Source organism: Antechinus flavipes, chromosome 4 (genome assembly GCF_016432865.1).
Source record: "Antechinus flavipes isolate AdamAnt ecotype Samford, QLD, Australia chromosome 4, AdamAnt_v2, whole genome shotgun sequence".
NCBI lineage: Eukaryota > Metazoa > Chordata > Mammalia > Dasyuromorphia > Dasyuridae > Antechinus > Antechinus flavipes.
In genome coordinates this window covers 10,127,078-10,143,701 of record NC_067401.1, presented here as the reverse complement: position 1 = coordinate 10,143,701, position 16,624 = coordinate 10,127,078, and the positions used below count along the sequence as shown (strand labels likewise).

At 52.8% G+C, this 16,624-nt stretch overlaps 1 protein-coding gene across 1 annotated transcript; it reads left to right on the top strand.

Moving 5' to 3' along the window:
* The first annotated feature begins 1,238 nt into the window (after positions 1-1,238).
* Positions 1,239-7,535, top strand: NPPC (natriuretic peptide C). Its single transcript, XM_051995216.1, has 3 exons — positions 1,239-1,541; positions 2,270-2,586; positions 6,630-7,535. Exons 1-2 carry the CDS (start codon positions 1,458-1,460, stop codon positions 2,564-2,566), a joined length of 381 nt encoding a protein of 126 aa, XP_051851176.1. The 5' UTR covers positions 1,239-1,457; the 3' UTR covers positions 2,567-2,586; positions 6,630-7,535.
* Positions 7,536-16,624: the final 9,089 nt, after the last annotated feature.

Here is a 16,624-nt window from a genome sequence, read left to right as displayed (position 1 = left end):
GCTGGCCAGCGGCTTCTAGAAGGTTTGGGGTGCTCCGGGAAGCGCCCCCTCCGACTCCCGCCCCCGAAGGCACAGGACAGGCCCCGGCCTTCCTCGATGAGGTAGAGTCCCAAGGGCATCGCAGGGAGGGGGGACTCCCTTCATTCAGCAGTCGGGGCCCAGGGACATTAAGGGCCGCGTCCACAACGGTCCCAGACACATGCCCGGCTGCCTGGCTGACGACCCCATCCCGAGCCACAGGCCGGTCAAGTGGAGGAAACGGCACTTGTAGCGCCCGCCTCCGGTCGGGCTCAAGGGAAGTCTGAGCGCGCCGCAAAGACCGGCTCTTACTGAATGAGGCTGGGAGGGGGAGGAGGGGTGCGGGAGTCCGGGGAGCGCGCGGGGTCCCCGCCGGAATGGGAGAGGGCCTCGGCCAGGACCGAGGAGCGGAACCGCGGAACAGCCCCCCGACTGCCCCACGCCCGCGCGCATGTACACACAAGCACCCGCGCTCCGCGTGGGCAACTCCGGAGGGGCCAAAGCGCCCATCCTCCCGGCCTTCAGGGGGCCGAGGCCGGGGCAGCACCGAGGCCCCGGACCCGCGACCCTTCCCCGGAAAAGAGCCAAGGGAGTCACGGCCGAGGTGTGCGAGCTCCAGCCCGGGCCACTGAGGTTCCTGCACACACGCGGGCACGCGCGAGCACACACTCACACAGACACACACACACACACACACACACACCCCTTTCCAGGAGACTTGTGCATGTGTCAGGGAAACTGACTTCCAGGGAAAATCGGGGGTAAGGCAAGGGCTTCGGCCTTTCGGCCCCCTCCCATCCCCCCACTCCCGTTCCTTCCATCCGACTCCCTTCCCCTGCCCCACTAAGTGCAAACTGGACTCTAGAGAGCGCCCAAACAGGTGCGACACGGGTCACCTCCCCCCCCAATCCCCCCGCCCCCGGCTCTGGGCAGTCTCCAGAGCTCCCAGAAGGCGCCCCGCTGGGGCCCGGGCAGCCCGGTGCCCAAGGTTGGGGGCCATGGGGCGGGGGTTGGGCCCGGGGCGGCAGCACCGAATCCCCCCCGCCCCCCGCCCCCTAACTTCCCTCCCGGGCCCCCCTCCCCGGCCCTGGGGACCGCAGCTGCTGCTCGTCATTGGTCGGGAGCGCCGGGCCGGGTGGGCGGGGGGATGACATCAGTGGGCCGCTGGGCTTATAAAGGCGCGGAGGGGAGAAGCCGGCTTCAGAGCGCTACCAGCCAGCGCAGCTGAGCCGCCGCCAACGAGCGCCTGTCCGCTTCGCACTCCGCGGCACTCCGCCTGCACTGCACCGCGGCGCAGCCTAGCGCGGGTCAGCTCGGCTCCGCTCCCCGGCTCAGCAGCGCTGCGCTCGCTCCCGAGCGCCCCGAGCCCGGCTCGCCCCCGCTCCGCGCAGCCCGTGCACCCCCGTACCCTTGCGTGGGCCCCGGGATCTCCCAGCACCATGCACGTCTCCCAACTGCTGATCGGGACGCTGCTGCTGACGCTCCTCTCCCTCGGCTCCGAGGCCAAGCCGGCGCAGCAGAAGGTGGGTGCCCGGCCCTCCCCGGGGAGACGCGGTGGGGAGGGGGCGGATCTGTCCGGCCCGCGGGGCCGCGGGGAGCACCTAGACAGTCTGCCGGCCCCGCGGGATACCCGGGACCCAGGGGAGGTGACTTGGAAAGCAGAAGAAGGAAGCCCTCCTGCGCCTTGTGCCAGGTGGCAGGAGTAGGGACGGGAGCCCGGCCAAGCTTAGAACGCGCCCGGGTCCCGGAGGCGCAGCCGAGGTGCCCAGAGGTCCCAGAGCAGAGGGTCTGTTGGAGAGGAGAAGGGCACAGCAGGTGAACGGCGCTGCTTCCCCGATAGGGGAAGAGGCAGAGGCAGAGAGGGCGCAGGTCGGGGCCGGAGCCCCGAGCCGGCTGTCCCAGGGGCGCACTCCCGGGGCGCTTTGGAGAGGGGACAGAGGCAGCGGTTGGTACGGCAGGTGAACGACGCCGCTTCCCCGAGAGGGAGAGAGGGCACAGGTCGGGGGCAGCCCCGAGCCGACCGTCCCAGGGGCGCACTCCCGGGGCGCTTTGGAGAGGAGGCAGGGGTGGTGGATGGTAAAGCAGGTGAATGACGGTACTTGTCCGAGAGGGAGAGCGGGCGCAGGTCGGGGCGGGACCCCCGCGCCGGCCGGGACAGGGGCGCACTCCCGGGGCGCTTTGGAGAAGGGGCAAGGCGGTTCCCGGTCCGGCGCTCACGAGCCGCGTGCCCTCCTCCCTCCTCCTCCCACAGCCCCAGCGGAGCCCGGCGCCCGCAGAGGAGCTGGCGGAGCCCCAGGGCGCAGCGGCCGGGGACAAGAAGGGAGCCAAGGCGGCGGCGGGCGGCGGCGGGGCCAACGCCAAGGGCGCCAACGCGCGGCTGCTGCGCGACTTGCGCGTGGAAACCCGCTCGAAGGCGGCCTGGGCGCGTCTGCTGCACGACTACCCGAACGCGCGCAAGTACCGAGGCGTCACCAGGAAGGCCTGGTCCAAGGGCTGCTTCGGCCTCAAGCTAGACCGCATCGGCTCCATGAGTGGCCTGGGATGCTGAGGCGGCGCCCCCTGGCGGCGGTGAGTCTCTCGGACCCCTCCCCCTCCCCCGAGCAGGTGCCTGCGGGAGACACAAATCCCCGAGTCTTTCCATTTTATGGATCACGAAACTGAGGCCAGAGAGCGAAGCAGGGTTTAAAAGACGCAAGTCAAAGACACGGGGCTACTTTGGAACCTGAAGACCCAGGTCCAAATCCCAGCTCCAGGTATTCTTGCCTTCCCGAGCCTCAGTTTCCCCATCTGTAAAACAGGCGCTGTCTCAGACAGTTTCTTAGACCCCTTGTAGCCCTCATCCTACGCACGTAAGCTGCAGAGCCAGGGTCCTTTGATCCGGAGCCCTTTCGGTGGGACTAGCAAGGGGCAGGAGCCGGGGTGAGAGAGCCGGAGCACAGACCCTCCGAAGTCTTCCTCTCTCGGTTATGGGGTCGTAAGTTAGAGCCGGGAGGAACTGTCGCAGCAGGAAGCCGGGGGTCTGTCCACTCCAGCCCCCTCATGCTACAGAGAAGGAAACTGAGGAAGAGAGGGTAGGTCCCCCAGAGGCAGATTGCCTCACCCTGCGAGCACAGAGACTCGCAGCCACCTGGGAGATCACCTGGTCCGGCTTCTTCATTTTCCAGGGAGGAAGCTCAGCTAAAAGGCAGAGACTTGACTAAGTTCTCACAGCTGATAAGCAGGAGAGCCAGATTCCACCCTGACTCAGAGATTCCATCCCTTCCCCTTGGGTTCGCCCCCTGCGGAAAAAGAGGCTGCTCTTTTCCCAGCACCTAGAGCTAGCCACCTCTTCTGTAAAGCGGGGCCAACAGTCCCGGAGGCCCAGCTGCCCCAGTGCGCCATTCCTATGATTCCCCACCATTCCACAATCCCTTAGCTGTAGGGGAGGGATCTCTGGGCCCCGCGGAGCCAGCTTTGGCGCAGAGCCAGCACATGGCTCAGAGGAGCCAGCTCCGGCCCGGCTTCAGACCCACAATCCCGAGGCAGAAAGGAAAAGGAGTCCCTCTGGCTTCTGCTGGCAGCAGATACAGCCCCTGCCTTCTCCCTGGCTGGGGCAGAGAAGGCAGCTCTCCCTGGTGGGAGAGGGAGCTGGATAACCTAAGGGTCGGGAGGAGATATACATATATATATGTTTCTATTCACAATTTAAATAACCTGTGTCTGTGCAGGCAAAGCAGAAGCCTGCTGAGAGCCCTGAGCAGAAGCCCCTGTGCCCAAGGGTGTGGAGCCGTGAGCCAGAGCAGCTCAGGTCTTCTCCCAGGGCTGGGATGGCAGCTTAGAGAGGAGCCACCCAGCCCCAGCCTCCTTTTCGGCCGCCGGACCCTCTCCTAGGTCCTGATGCTAACGCATCCTCTGTGTGTGCAGTGCCGGCCGCCCTGCTCTCCCCGGCCCAGCTCCAGGCAAGGTCCGATAGAGCAGATGAGCTGCCCCAGGAAATGTGCTTCCTTCCTTCCTTAATTTGTTGGAGCCCCCCCAACCCTTCAGTCTAGAAACACCTCCCCCTCCCCGCCCCAGAGCCACAGCTCCAGTCCCTGGGCAGCTTCCAGCATGACCCAGCTACCCAGAGTGCCCAGCGGGACCGGCTTGGCCAGGCCGGCGCGGGCAGGGTTGCCACAGGCAGGTTCCCAGGCTAGCTCTCCGGGCACTGTGCCACAGCTCCCCTTTTTTCTTTTCTACTTCTCCGTCCCCACCCCTGATATTCCTTCCACTTGGCCTGGAATTCTTCCCTTTTTCCAACGCAGCCAAAGCGTGCAGACTCCCCCCCCCCCGGATCTGGGTAGGGGCTCCCCAGATACGAAGGGGAACCCCTCTCGCTTTCCCTCTTTATTCCCTGTTCCCCCTTCCTTTCCCAAACGAGGACGTGGAGCTGACTAAGCGGCTCCCCGGGATTTAGGGGGATAGTATCTAATAGCGCTTGACATTTGCCTGACATGGAAAAGGGGCTTCATGAAGTCTCATTGAATGACTGCCCAAAGCCCCCCTGTTCCACCCTTCAGAGCTTTGCCACAGGAGCCAAGGTCTGATGCCTGAGCTTTCTAGCCTAGATAGCCTAGCTTAGCTAATGGCTGAGCCCCCTCATCCATCTCTTTCTTGGCTCATTGACTCTCCCAAGTGTTCCTTCGGTGCTTAGGAGGCTCCCAGCGCGAACAGAGATCTAGGTCAGCCAGACTCTGGCCATCGTTGCAGTAAACTTAGCGCTTTGCGCCAGGGGCTTCATGCAGCGAACAAATTCCCAGCTCTTTGATTTCTCTGAGCCTCAGTTTCTCCATCTGCAAAATGGGAAGAAAGCAGCATTGTTGCAAAGAAAGAGCCTTGTCTGTCTGAGAGTGCCCAGGGGACTGTGAGCCGGGTTGCTCCTTCTGCCTCCCGTGTGTTAAGACTCTCGATGCGACTCTTGGCCTGTCACTCATATCACATGGCCTGCCCATGTTGGAGTGATAATCCTGAGTGAGGCTGAATGGTCCCTGGGGGAGAGAACACTGAGAACAGAACCCTAAGACCTGGGTTCAAATCCCATTGCTCAAGTGTGTGATGCTGGGCAAGTCACTTCAATTCTACCAGCCTTGGTTTCCTCTTCTGGGATTGGATTAGAGAGCCTCTAAGATCCCTTTCTACTCTAGATCTTTGGTCCTATCCCTCTTCGAAAGCTTAGGTTTTCGTTGAGGGGAAAAAATCCCTTTTTAAAGACAAAACAGTCCTTGAACTCAACGAACTAACTTTTTTTTTTTTTAACAGTTTTTATGGTAAGTGCAGCAGTAACAGGAAGACAGTGTGGCTGGAAGGCGGGGTTCCGGGTTAGCTCTGCCCATTCCTAGCTGTGTGACCTTGTGTGAGGGATTTAGCTCTCTGAGCCCCCAGGCAGTTCTCAGACTAATGACTGAAGCCCGGATGGCTTGGGCTCTGCCCTGGTTGAAAGAACTCTCCACGTGGGGCAGTGAGTCCCAGACTCTTTGCCTGGTCACCAGAGTCAGGAGGGATACTCTGTTCTGCCCCTCCAAACACTTCCCCCAGGTAGGGAGAGGGGGAACTCTTACCTGTTTTACAGCTCCCAGGAGGAAGGGATCAGCCATCTGGAAATGGGTCCTCTAGCTCAACCCCTGCATTTTACATATAAATAAACTGATGTCCAAAAAAAGGTCAAATGACTTACCTAGAGTCACACAACTTGGGGAGGGATTGAGCCCATACCTGCTCCCTCCACTGTAGTGATGTGTAGACTCAGCAAAGGTTTTTTTTTTACCGTGTATCCAAGGATTCAGAGCAGTGTGTCCAGAAATCCCAGAGCCCTCCACCAGCAGGGACTGGAAGGATGAAAAGCATCCTAGGTTATCCAGTCTCCGTCATGGGAAAAGCGCTGGCTCTTGGACAGAGCTCAGGATTTCCCACCAGCTGTGTGACCTCAGTGACCTTGGCCCCAGGACTTGGCTTAATCATCTGCGAAGAAGGGATTAATAGTACCTCTGTCCTGGGAGATTGTGAGAAAGTGTTTTGTAAACTCTAATGATGCCATAGAAAGAGAAAGGGTCAAAGGATGTGGTTTGAATTCTGCCTCTGGTGCTTACAAACTGTGTGGCTTGGGGCAATTCCCTTAACCTCAATTTCCTTTTCTGTAAAGTGAAGAAGGGGAACTAAATGCCCGCTGAGGTCCCTTCCAGCTCCAGAATTGTGACTCTAGGAAGCCTCAATTTCTTCAGTCTGTCAGATGAAAGGAGCCCTTGTGGCGCTAAGTCTGTGGCTCCCCAGGTGGTCAGGGTGGTCCCAGCGGGGGTAAGGAGAAGGCTCTGAATATATTTCTCTGTGCTTTTCTACGGGCCATCGTCCCCTAAGCTGCCCTTCTTCCTAGATTTTCTCTCCCTCTTGGAACGACTATGAATCACTTTCAGAATCCATCGGATTCACTTATTTTCTTAGATGCAATCTCTCCTTATGGAAGGAAGCTCCTTGAGGGCTTTTTTTTTTGTATGAATTATTGTATGTATATATAAATTTGCATGTACATTTTGTTTTGCATTTTTATTTCTATATTTTGTATGTATTACCTATCGACGATTATTTGAATCTGTGTGTTCCAGGACCACAGCTCACTGAAAGCATCCTGCCCCGAAACATCTGGAATCATCTCCAACGACTGTGGCTTTCCCGTTCCTTTGGGCTTTTGTTTCCGGGATGGGGACACACCACCAGCTGTTTGATTCTTGTTTGGGGAGGGATGTTCTTCTTGTCAATGGGTTGTTGTTATCTTTCTCAAAATCAAAAATAAAAGTTATATATTATAAATTATATATATTATATACATGAAACACCCCCTTACCCTGACCCCCACTTTATGGAGACACGAAGACAAGAAATCGTTTTTCCGTGACTGACGAGGCCAGCAATATATCGAACCTTGCTGTTTGTAAATTCATGTCATGCATAAATGTATTTATGTTGTAAAGCTATTTATATTGTTTATAAAGAGATATTTATAAAAAAAATTTATTTCTGTAACTAAATGAAGGGAGTCCATCATTGTAATGTACTTGTCCTCGATAGTTGGAAAATGTAAAAAGCATCCCGTGAATATCTGGACAGCTGTCTTTATTTATTCAACCTCTGTGTTTCTTTTGGAAGGGCAGAACGGTCCACGGGTTCTTGATTTTTTAAGTTTTATGGATGTCCTTATTTTTTTAATGTCTCCATCATTTTCTGCTAGACTATGGTATGGTACAAAGAGGACTGGATTTGGTGACCTCCCCAGCTCATTCAAATCCCGGCTCTTCTGTCATATTCTTAAGTAAGTCCTTGAATCTCTGTGGGCCTCAGTTTTCCTCATCTGTAAAATGGGAGTGGGGGAAGGGTGAACTAGATCACCTCAAAGGTAGAAAGTTCCTACCTTGAGGGAAGGAACTATTTGGTTGTTGTTTTTGTATTTTCTGCACTTAATTCTATGCCTGGCTAATAATAAGAACTTAATAAATGCTTATTGAATGAATATATTCCCTTCTTGGTCTATCTCTCTTTTTTTATGATCCTTTTCTGTCCTCTTCCCACTATAGAACCTTCCACTGGGAAAAAGAAAAACAGCCAACGGGGCAATGGCATTTGCGCTATAGTCCCCGTTTGTCACGCTCTGCACCTGTCCATCCCAACCGATCACCCTTCCCCCATCTTCTCTAAAGAGGAGAAGAAAGAATAGTTCCTCTGGACTTTCTATCTGACTCAGCCACCTTTTGGTGCTTCATTTCCATTATTGCAGTTGGGTGTGCGTGTGTATGCGCGCGTGTGTGTGTGTGTGTGTGTGTGTGTGTGTGTTGTTTACCTGGTTCTACTTTCTTCCTCTGCATCCGTTCATACAAATCTTCCCATTTCCCTCGGAATTCTTGGCACTTGTCCTTCCTCAGAGAGTGATAGTATTCCAGTATATTCACACCCTCCTCTCTGGTCCCCAATCATCCGACTTACTCCCACTTTCTCGCTATTTCGAAAAGGTGCTTCTGTAGTTCCTTTGGGATACATTCATTTTTCCCCAGAAGGAGGAACTGACTTGGTTGTTAATAAAAGACCCATTGGGATGGGGTCTCTCCTCAAAAGAATCTTGGAGTTACCTAGATCATATCTGATAACCGAATGTCAAAGGGCTGACCTCAGTTTCCCCAGATTCCAACTTTCCTTCCCCCTAATGATAGATAATGAAAGTCAGATATAAAAATTTTAAATGCTTTGCGAGGCCCAGAGGAACTCTGTTTATGGCTTAAGACTTGCCTGCAGATACTGAATAGACTCGGCCTTCCATAGTGAAGGTCTGGGAGAGAATCGAGCTGTCCCGAAGCATTGTCCGGAGTTCGGTCTCTCGGCCACAGCTCTCTCTGGCACCAGGAAGGAAAATGTTCCAACATTATTTCATTATATACAAGCTAAAGCACATTAGCATCCTCTCACATGTATTCCTGAGAGGTAGCTCTGGGCCCTCTTCCTTTCCACTTATTTGCCCTCATAAATCCCAGTATATGGGATTCCCCCCCCCAAAAAAAAATCCCCCCTCGTCTTTCTTCTGTCACCAATCGCCAGTGGACATCTTGAACCGGATGATCTCAAAATCATAATGTCCAAAACAGAACTCATTATCTTTCCCCCTAAGCTCTGTGTCCCCCAACCTTCTCCTCTGCTACTTTGCTTTTTTTCTACTAAAGGTCCCACCTTCTTTTGGGTCATTTTACTTTGAAACCTGAGGGTCTTTCTTGATTCTTCCCTCTCTCTAACACCCTATAAGCCACTTAGTTGTCTGCCCTCTCCAGCTCCCCACCATGTCTCAACTTCCTCCCCTTCCCACCACTCACATCATTTCCACTGCCTCATGATCTCCCCCGCACACACCCCAGCCCAGTCCTGAAGCCTCTTCACGGGCTCCCTGCCTCTAACCTTCGCTCTTTCCAATCCAGGCTTATCCACTGGAACTGCCAAATCAATAGACACAGTCTGATCCTGTAACTTCCCTCATCAAGATGTTTCAAGGACTCCCTACCGTCTCTAGAATAAATTCAAATTCTGGTCAAAGACCCTTCCCAATGTGTCTCCAGCCTCGGTTCCCAGGCTTAGTTTCACCTTCCCCCCTTCTTCGATTCTCCTTATTGTTCCCAATATGAGAGATTCCATCTCCGGGATGGCTTTCCTCCTCGCTTCCCATCCTTTCAGGGCTGGGCTCGTGTGATTCCGCTGCAGGAGGTGCCTTTCTGACTCCTCCTTAGCTAGTTTCTATCAAGAAGTTAGGCTGTTTATATTTTGTATCCACATAAACATGTGTGTTCTATGTGTTTACATATGTACACAGATGTGCATACGTGATTATAGAATACATATGTGTGCATATACACGCACGGCAGCTGTGTACATAATTCTCTCTTTGCGGGAAGAATTTCTTCTCTGTCTTTCGATCCTCGGCATCTTGCCCCGTATCCGGCACATAAAAGACTAATAAGTGCTGACTGAGATATAAAATGTCTCTGAAGGGTTTGTTAAGTACTAACCATGTGCAAAGCGCTGGGGATATAACAGCGAGGTGGGCCCTGCGGTTCCCCCAGAGCCTCCCCAGCTGTGGGTCACGGCATCGGCAGGAGCTGCGGGGCAGCCTTTGCCGACACAGGGGTGGCGGACTGGGAATGAGATAAATTGGAGGCAGAGGGAGGAGGAGAGAGGTCAGACAAGGCAACGGCCTCTCTGGAGAGAGGTCAGAGATCGGCAGTGGCCTCTCAGTCTCCTTGTATCCTCCTCTCACAGAGGAGATCCCTTCCGGGGCGGATCTCCAGCAGCCGCTGTCAGGTGGCTCCCGTGGAACACCCTGCTGTCCAGAAACTATCCATGGCAAGGCAGAAAGTGCCAAGGAAAGCAGACCTTTCCATTGATAAAACCATCCCCCTCTCTGGTAGATCCGACGGCGCTAGATAAGTTGATTTAGCTCACGTTTGAATGGGTGGATGGATGAAAAAGCATTTAACGTTGCCCCACCCCCCACCAGACCCTCATCACCCTCATGCCCAGGCTGTTGCCTCGGTTTCTTGCTTGGTTCAGTGTCCCAAGCCCTGGGCCCCCACTCAGCTGCCAAATGGATTCTTCTAGACTAAGCCCAGATCTGATCGTGTCCCTCCCTATTCAGGACTTTCCAGCATTCCCCCCACCCCCCCGCCCCATCCTCCAGGATCAACATCAATCCTCCCTCTGATTTGTAACCCCACCAGAACTTGGCCCTTTCAGTCTACTTCTCGTCTGGGTGTTCTAGCCCAGAGACCAGCCCAGACCCTCTTTAGAAAATAAACTTTGGGGGCAAGGATGTTGTCTACGTGTCTTCAGGCCTTAGCTCTCAATAGATGATGGATGAATGTTGAATGGAGGAGGGGAGAGATAATAAGAGCACAAAAAAGTCCCTACAGAATGATTTTTTTTTGAGCGGGGGGATCAGAAAATGGAAATGCTTCAAATCACCAGAGAATCACACATTTAGAGGTGGAAGAGACCTTTGAACTTAGAGTCCCAATCTCCACATTTTACAGATGGGGAAACCGAGGCACAGGGAGGTGAAGAGGCTTGCCTAGAGCCGTGGAGCCAGCAGGTCTGGAGTCAGGAGTTCAGATCCAACCTCACACATTTAATAGCTACGACACCCTGAACAAATCCCTGGCTGTTTGTCCAGTGGGACTAGGCGCTCCGGAAGGCCCCTTGCTCCCTAAGTCTTTGATTCTGTAGTCATTGGGGGCTCTGTGCTCAGGAGCACAGCTCCCCTCCGCCTCTGCCCAGAAACGAACCTGAGAAGGCAAAGACTCGTTCTCCAAAAAGGGCCCGGGCCCAGCTCTCTGTCCCCATCTGGGTGACCCCATCCAGCCCTTGGATGCGGGAGTGGGGGAGGGGCACAGGGGGCTTCTCTTCCTCTGAATTCTCCACGGAGGGGATGTCTGAGGAAGCAGCTGGGGTCAGAGCCCCAACTCTCCTCCTGCTGGAGTTTTACAAAGCTCAGCCAGGTTAGGAGTGAAAGACTAAACACACTGAAATCATCTGAGTTCTGATGACCGGAAACTCTGTGCCTCAGTTTCTCAGGGCAGGGGTTGGACCCCTGGGGCAGAAGGAGGCATGGGGGGCGGTGAGCAGTGTATGAGTTTGTTCTGCTGTGGGGGGGAAGGAGGAGGGAGAAGAAGCTGAGAGCAGAGAAGAGCTCTGGGGGTTTGGTTTTGTTCTGTATTTCTGTGGAAGCCTTTTGTTTTGAGATCTTCTTCATTTGTCCCTCCAGCCCTACCCAGTGAATCATCTCACTCATCATCTAAACAAAAAGTTTAGGAAAAGAAATCAGTCCAGCAAAACTAATGGGCACATTACCCGAGTCTGCCAGTCCACGTGATCAGTCAATCAGCAGCCCCCCACTACGCCCAGTCGCTAAGCACCGGGGGCTCAGAAACAAAGAGCGGCAGTCTGGGAATGTTCTCGGGGAGCTTGCTTTCTGACAAGGCGGGCAAAGAGACACAGAATCCAGGGAAAGAGAATCAACGTGTTAGTCAAATACGATGTCCCATACGGGGCCTCAGTTTCCTCATCTGTAAAAAGAGGGCGTTGGGCTCAATGACCCCAGACCCAAGGATTGGCTCCTAGGATCCCATCCCCTACTTTTCCAATAAAGGGAGAAAGAGAGAGACATCGGGTCATTTCTTTTAGGACAAAGCTGGTCATTAAAATCATTTTTTAAATAGAAAAAAGAATGGGAATTTCTAATAATAAATCATTCTATGGGCCTTAGGGGTTCACAGTATTTTGTGAAGCAGGTAGGGCAGGAGTTCTTATTTCCATTCTGCAGATGAAAAAACCGAGGCTTGAGAGGAAATGTGACTTGCCCAATGTCACACAACTCACAGGGTTCAGAGCCAGGACTTGAACGGAAGCTTGTTCCAAGCACTACACTAACCACTGGACTTGGCGATGGTGAAAGAAGGATCACGGAGCTCCCTAAACCCCCAAATCTGGCCATATGCAAGATCTGGGGCCCTAGAACCTGTTGGGGGTTTCCAAAGCTAACAGAATGAGAGCTCGGGGGTCCCGTAGACCCTAAGAAGGACGTCGGGAAGGGAAGAAGCTGCTCCCACGTGGATGAGGCTCAGCAGGAGCGCCCCAACCCCCTTGCCCACTCCCATCCCCCCCTCTCCCACCCGCCTGACCGGAAAGGAGCACTCAGGAAGCTGCACACAGCCCTCATCGGGGACCCAGGGCAGCGGTTTCTCCAAAAGCAGAGGACAAGAACTTCAGAGGGGAAAGCTCTGGAAAACAGCCATGGTTCCCCACTCCCTAAACCACAGCATGTTTCCTGCTGCCCACAGGCTCCTTTCCTTGGCGCAGGCAGCCCTGTGGAGACCACAAGCCATGGCCAAAGGGATGGCAAGGCGAGAGGGTTTCCGAGGAGGTTCCATCCAAGAAAGGACAGTGTGTGGAACCCAGCCCTCCTCCCCTGGGGTTCCGCTGCTCCCTGCCCCCCCCCACTGCGGATGGATGCGAAGGAAGCTGTTTGGGGGCATCCCTTCAGTCCTGCCCCCGAGAGCCTCATCTTTGACCATGTCACCTTTCTGTTCCATAAACCCCAGATGCCTCCAGGATCAAAGCTCCGGTGTGCTGGCTTTTCAAACCCTCCCCACACCCTCACACAGACTATTCCACCGTCCCAATCCCGTGGGCCAGCTTCATCTGCAACCCCAGGCTTCTTCCCCGGGATGTTCCCCTTCCTGGAATCTTCCTCCTCCTCCTCCTCCTCCTCACCAGCTGATTTCCCTGGCTTTCCCCACGTCTGTTAAATTTCCACCTTCCACAAAAAGCTTTGCCTAATCCCCCTTAATGCTCCTGTCTTCCCTCTGTTTCTTAGCTCCAAATTACCCTGCGTGGGCTTTATTGGGTCTGTTTTCTGCCTTTCTCTGAATCTCCAGGCCTTATCACAGTGCCTGGCACACAGTATGTGCTTAATAAATGCTGGTTGACTGACTGCCTCGCTAAGGGGATTTTTTGTTTTGTTTTGACTAAAATGGCCTGTGGTTTTTATCAGTTTAGAGAGATGATCTTCCCAGGAAGAAGCTGCTGATCATTTTCCCTGGAAGCTAGAGCTGTGTGGGGACACTGGGAAATTGAATGGCCAGGAAATGCAGCCCAGACAGATCTGCCTGATACCAGGGACAGCTCTCTGTCTTACGCCTCAATGGGCCCATAAATGCCCCTCTTCCTCTCATCCATCCATCCTCCATCATCACCAGGATTGAGAGAAGAGTGATTTTGGAAAAGGTGCTAAGAAACATGTGATAACACAGCCCATGCTCTAGGGGGCGGTTTCCCCAAATAACAAAACGTGAGAAACTGACAATGGGGGTATGACTGCTCACGGTGTCGGCCCATGGTGGACCAGAAGAGAAGGACAGATTTGATGAGTGCTCTTGGGAGAGCTTCACAAACTCAGATACTATGGAAATGTTCCTTATTTTTTTTTTTGTATCTTTACCATCCAACTCATTTCAAAGTCCTTGAAATGAAGATGTCCATAGGCCGGGGCAGCCCAGGGCAGAATGGTTGACCAGAGGTCCTGGAACGGGATGTCTTCCTCTCGAGAATCACCATCAGCAAGCGCAGGAAGAAACCTTCCAAGTCGTTGACAAAAAGAGGAATGCAAATGAAGGGAATTCACACCTGCCAGCTTGGCAAAGCTGCCCAAAATGGAAAATAGCAACTGTTGGAAAGGATGTGGGAGAACAGTCACACTTAATGCCCTGGTGGTAGAGCAGCAAATTGATTCAAATGTCCTAGAAAGTAACCGGGGACTCGAGCCACAAAGTCATTAACTGCTGTAGCGCTGCTAGGCGTGAACCCCTGAAAAGATTAAAGACAGAGAAAAGACCCATGGGTAAATATATATTTTTTAAAATTATGATATTAATATATAATATACATATTACACATGACAGTACAATTAGCATAGAAATACGTAACATAGGATGTGATATAACTTTTGTTAGAAATTAACATTTATACATATATAAATAGATCTATACGTTTGAGTCACTGTTCTAACAGAGAACTGGAAAGTATGAAGAAGAGCATCAGTTGGGGAATTGTAGAATAAATAAGGCATACACATGGAATGGACTATGAGAAAAGAAGGCAGCGAGGTGGCAAAGAGCAAAGAGTTCCCAGCTAGAATCAGGAAGACCTGAGTTCAGATTCAGCTTCAGATACTTTCTGGCTGTGTCCTCCAGGTAAATGACTTAACCCTTTTTGCCTCAGTTGCCTCATCTGTAAAATGAAATGGAGAAGACAATGGAAAACCACTCCAGTGTCTTTGCCAAGAAAACCCAAATGAGGTCATCAAGAATAGAACACGATTGAAAATTGACTGAACAACAAAAATAAGAGACAGATTCAGAAAAACCTGGAAAGATTTGTTTGAACCGATTCTGACTGAAGCGAGCAGAACCTGGACAACAATGTATAGAATGACAATAAGACTATGAAGAAGCCCTTCCTACAGCCTGGTATCCGGCATGGCTAGGATGACTTTGATCTTCACCCCATCCCGCCTCGAGTAGATCTAAAAGGTCAAGAGAGGAGATCCACCAGATGGCACTGAATTTCTGGGTTGGGTTTTCGAGACTCCCATGATGCAGTTGAAAGGATGAAATGGACTCCAAGTGGAAAGGGATTTTCCCCTTAGAAAATTTGAAAAGGAACCGTGTGGAGTGTTTATGACGAATGTGTCTATTGATCTGAAAATTTACTAAGCTTTTATCTAATCTAATTAAATTGTTTGTCCAACTACGACCTGGATTGGGGGTCAGCGACTGAAACAACATGCCGGGGCCAGAAAGGAAGGGACGCGGCCGAGAGGTTAGGGAGAAACCATACCGCTGACACAGCATGTTTGACTCATACTTCTAGATAACGAGCCTGGGAAGTAGCTCTGAAGGGGAGGAGTACTGGCTACACCATAGCCACCTTCCTGAGGCTCCCATTCTCAACAAAGTCCAGGCAATACCAGCGTTAGATGGGAAGGAGAACACAAAGGTGTGGGAGAAAGTAATCTGCCTCATGGGCAGGCGGCTAGGGTTCAGGATATCCTGGATCATCTGGGAAGGGGGAAACAACCGCATCTTTAAGGCTATTCGTGCCCACAGCCAGATCTCCCCTTGTCTAATTAAGGGCGCAGGGAGTAACCTCAGGACTGGTGTTGATTGTTTTGAAAACTGGAAACGGGCTGGGTGTGGTGATGGAAGGAGTTTGCTTATATTGAGTTGAAGCTAGTCTTTGTATGGTTGGCTTGGGAGTTCGGGAGTAGGTATGGAGTGGGAGGAGGGATTCTCAACAGCTCTATAGGAAAAATGAGTCAGTCTGTGTGTGTTAAGGAAAGACGGTTGATCCCGGGGATTTGGAAAGGGTGCACTCGCTCATTCACTTTTTGGTACCAGAAACAGGGCTAGGAACAGGAAGCTATGAGAAAAGAAACGGGGAGGGGGAGAGTGAGGGTGGGCAGCGAGTGTCGCGGTGAATGCCCAGCCACGGAGCCCACATCGTGTCCTGATCCGACAGGGGCGGTGGCTAGGTTCCATGAGTCCATCAAGTGGATGATCTTCCAACCCACGTCTATAAACCATCCCCCAAGTTAGCCCCTTCCTCTCTTCCTCCTTCCTACTGACTTTACTCATTAGAGTGTCCATGACATCCCTATTCGTTCAAGGTCACATGTTCTTTCTTTGACTTTTCCCTCTTCCTCCTCAATAATCCCCATCAAATTCACCCTCGAGACAGTTCAGAAATACCTCTGGGGGTCTCTCCTTCTCATCGCATATGTCCAGAACGAGGGAGTCACCAGCCAAAATAACATGTTCGGTTCTTGGGGCCACGTGGTAGGCAGGACGTGGCTGAGCTAGAACGCATCCAGAAAGTTGTCTTGATGGTGACAAGCCCGGAGACTTCTACGAGTAGAGGTGGAAGGGCTGGGGCTTTTAGTCTGGAAAAGAGAGAGTGGGAGGAGGGGTGGGAGAGGGATGAGGCTGGGGAATAAAGTAGGGATGAGGCTGCAGAGATAAAGGCTGGAAGTTGACTTGTTGAGAATGTTTCAGAGGGACTTTCAGGAAGGCACGGGAAGTGTAGAGTAGCCTCTGAGATCTCTTCCAACCAAGATTCAGGGGTTCCATGAACTCCTTTATATGCTTTGAAGCCTGTAAATCCTCCATCCATTCCAGTCAGATGTGATGCTTCCTAGAAACTGAAGGTTTTTCATTTTTACTATTATATCTTCAGTGTTTTACCAAGTGCCTTGTACACGATAGCTTTGTCCATTGATGAATGGACAGATGGACGGATGGATGGACGGATAGATGGATGGATGGACAGACGGACGGACAGATGGATGGATGAATGGACAGACAGAAGGATAGACAGATGAATGGATTTATGATGGACAAATGGATGGACGGATGGACAGACGGATGGATGGATGGATGGACGGACGGACGGATAGATGGATGGATGGACGGATGGATGGACGGATGGATGGATGGATATTTTCCTATTCCTCATCCAT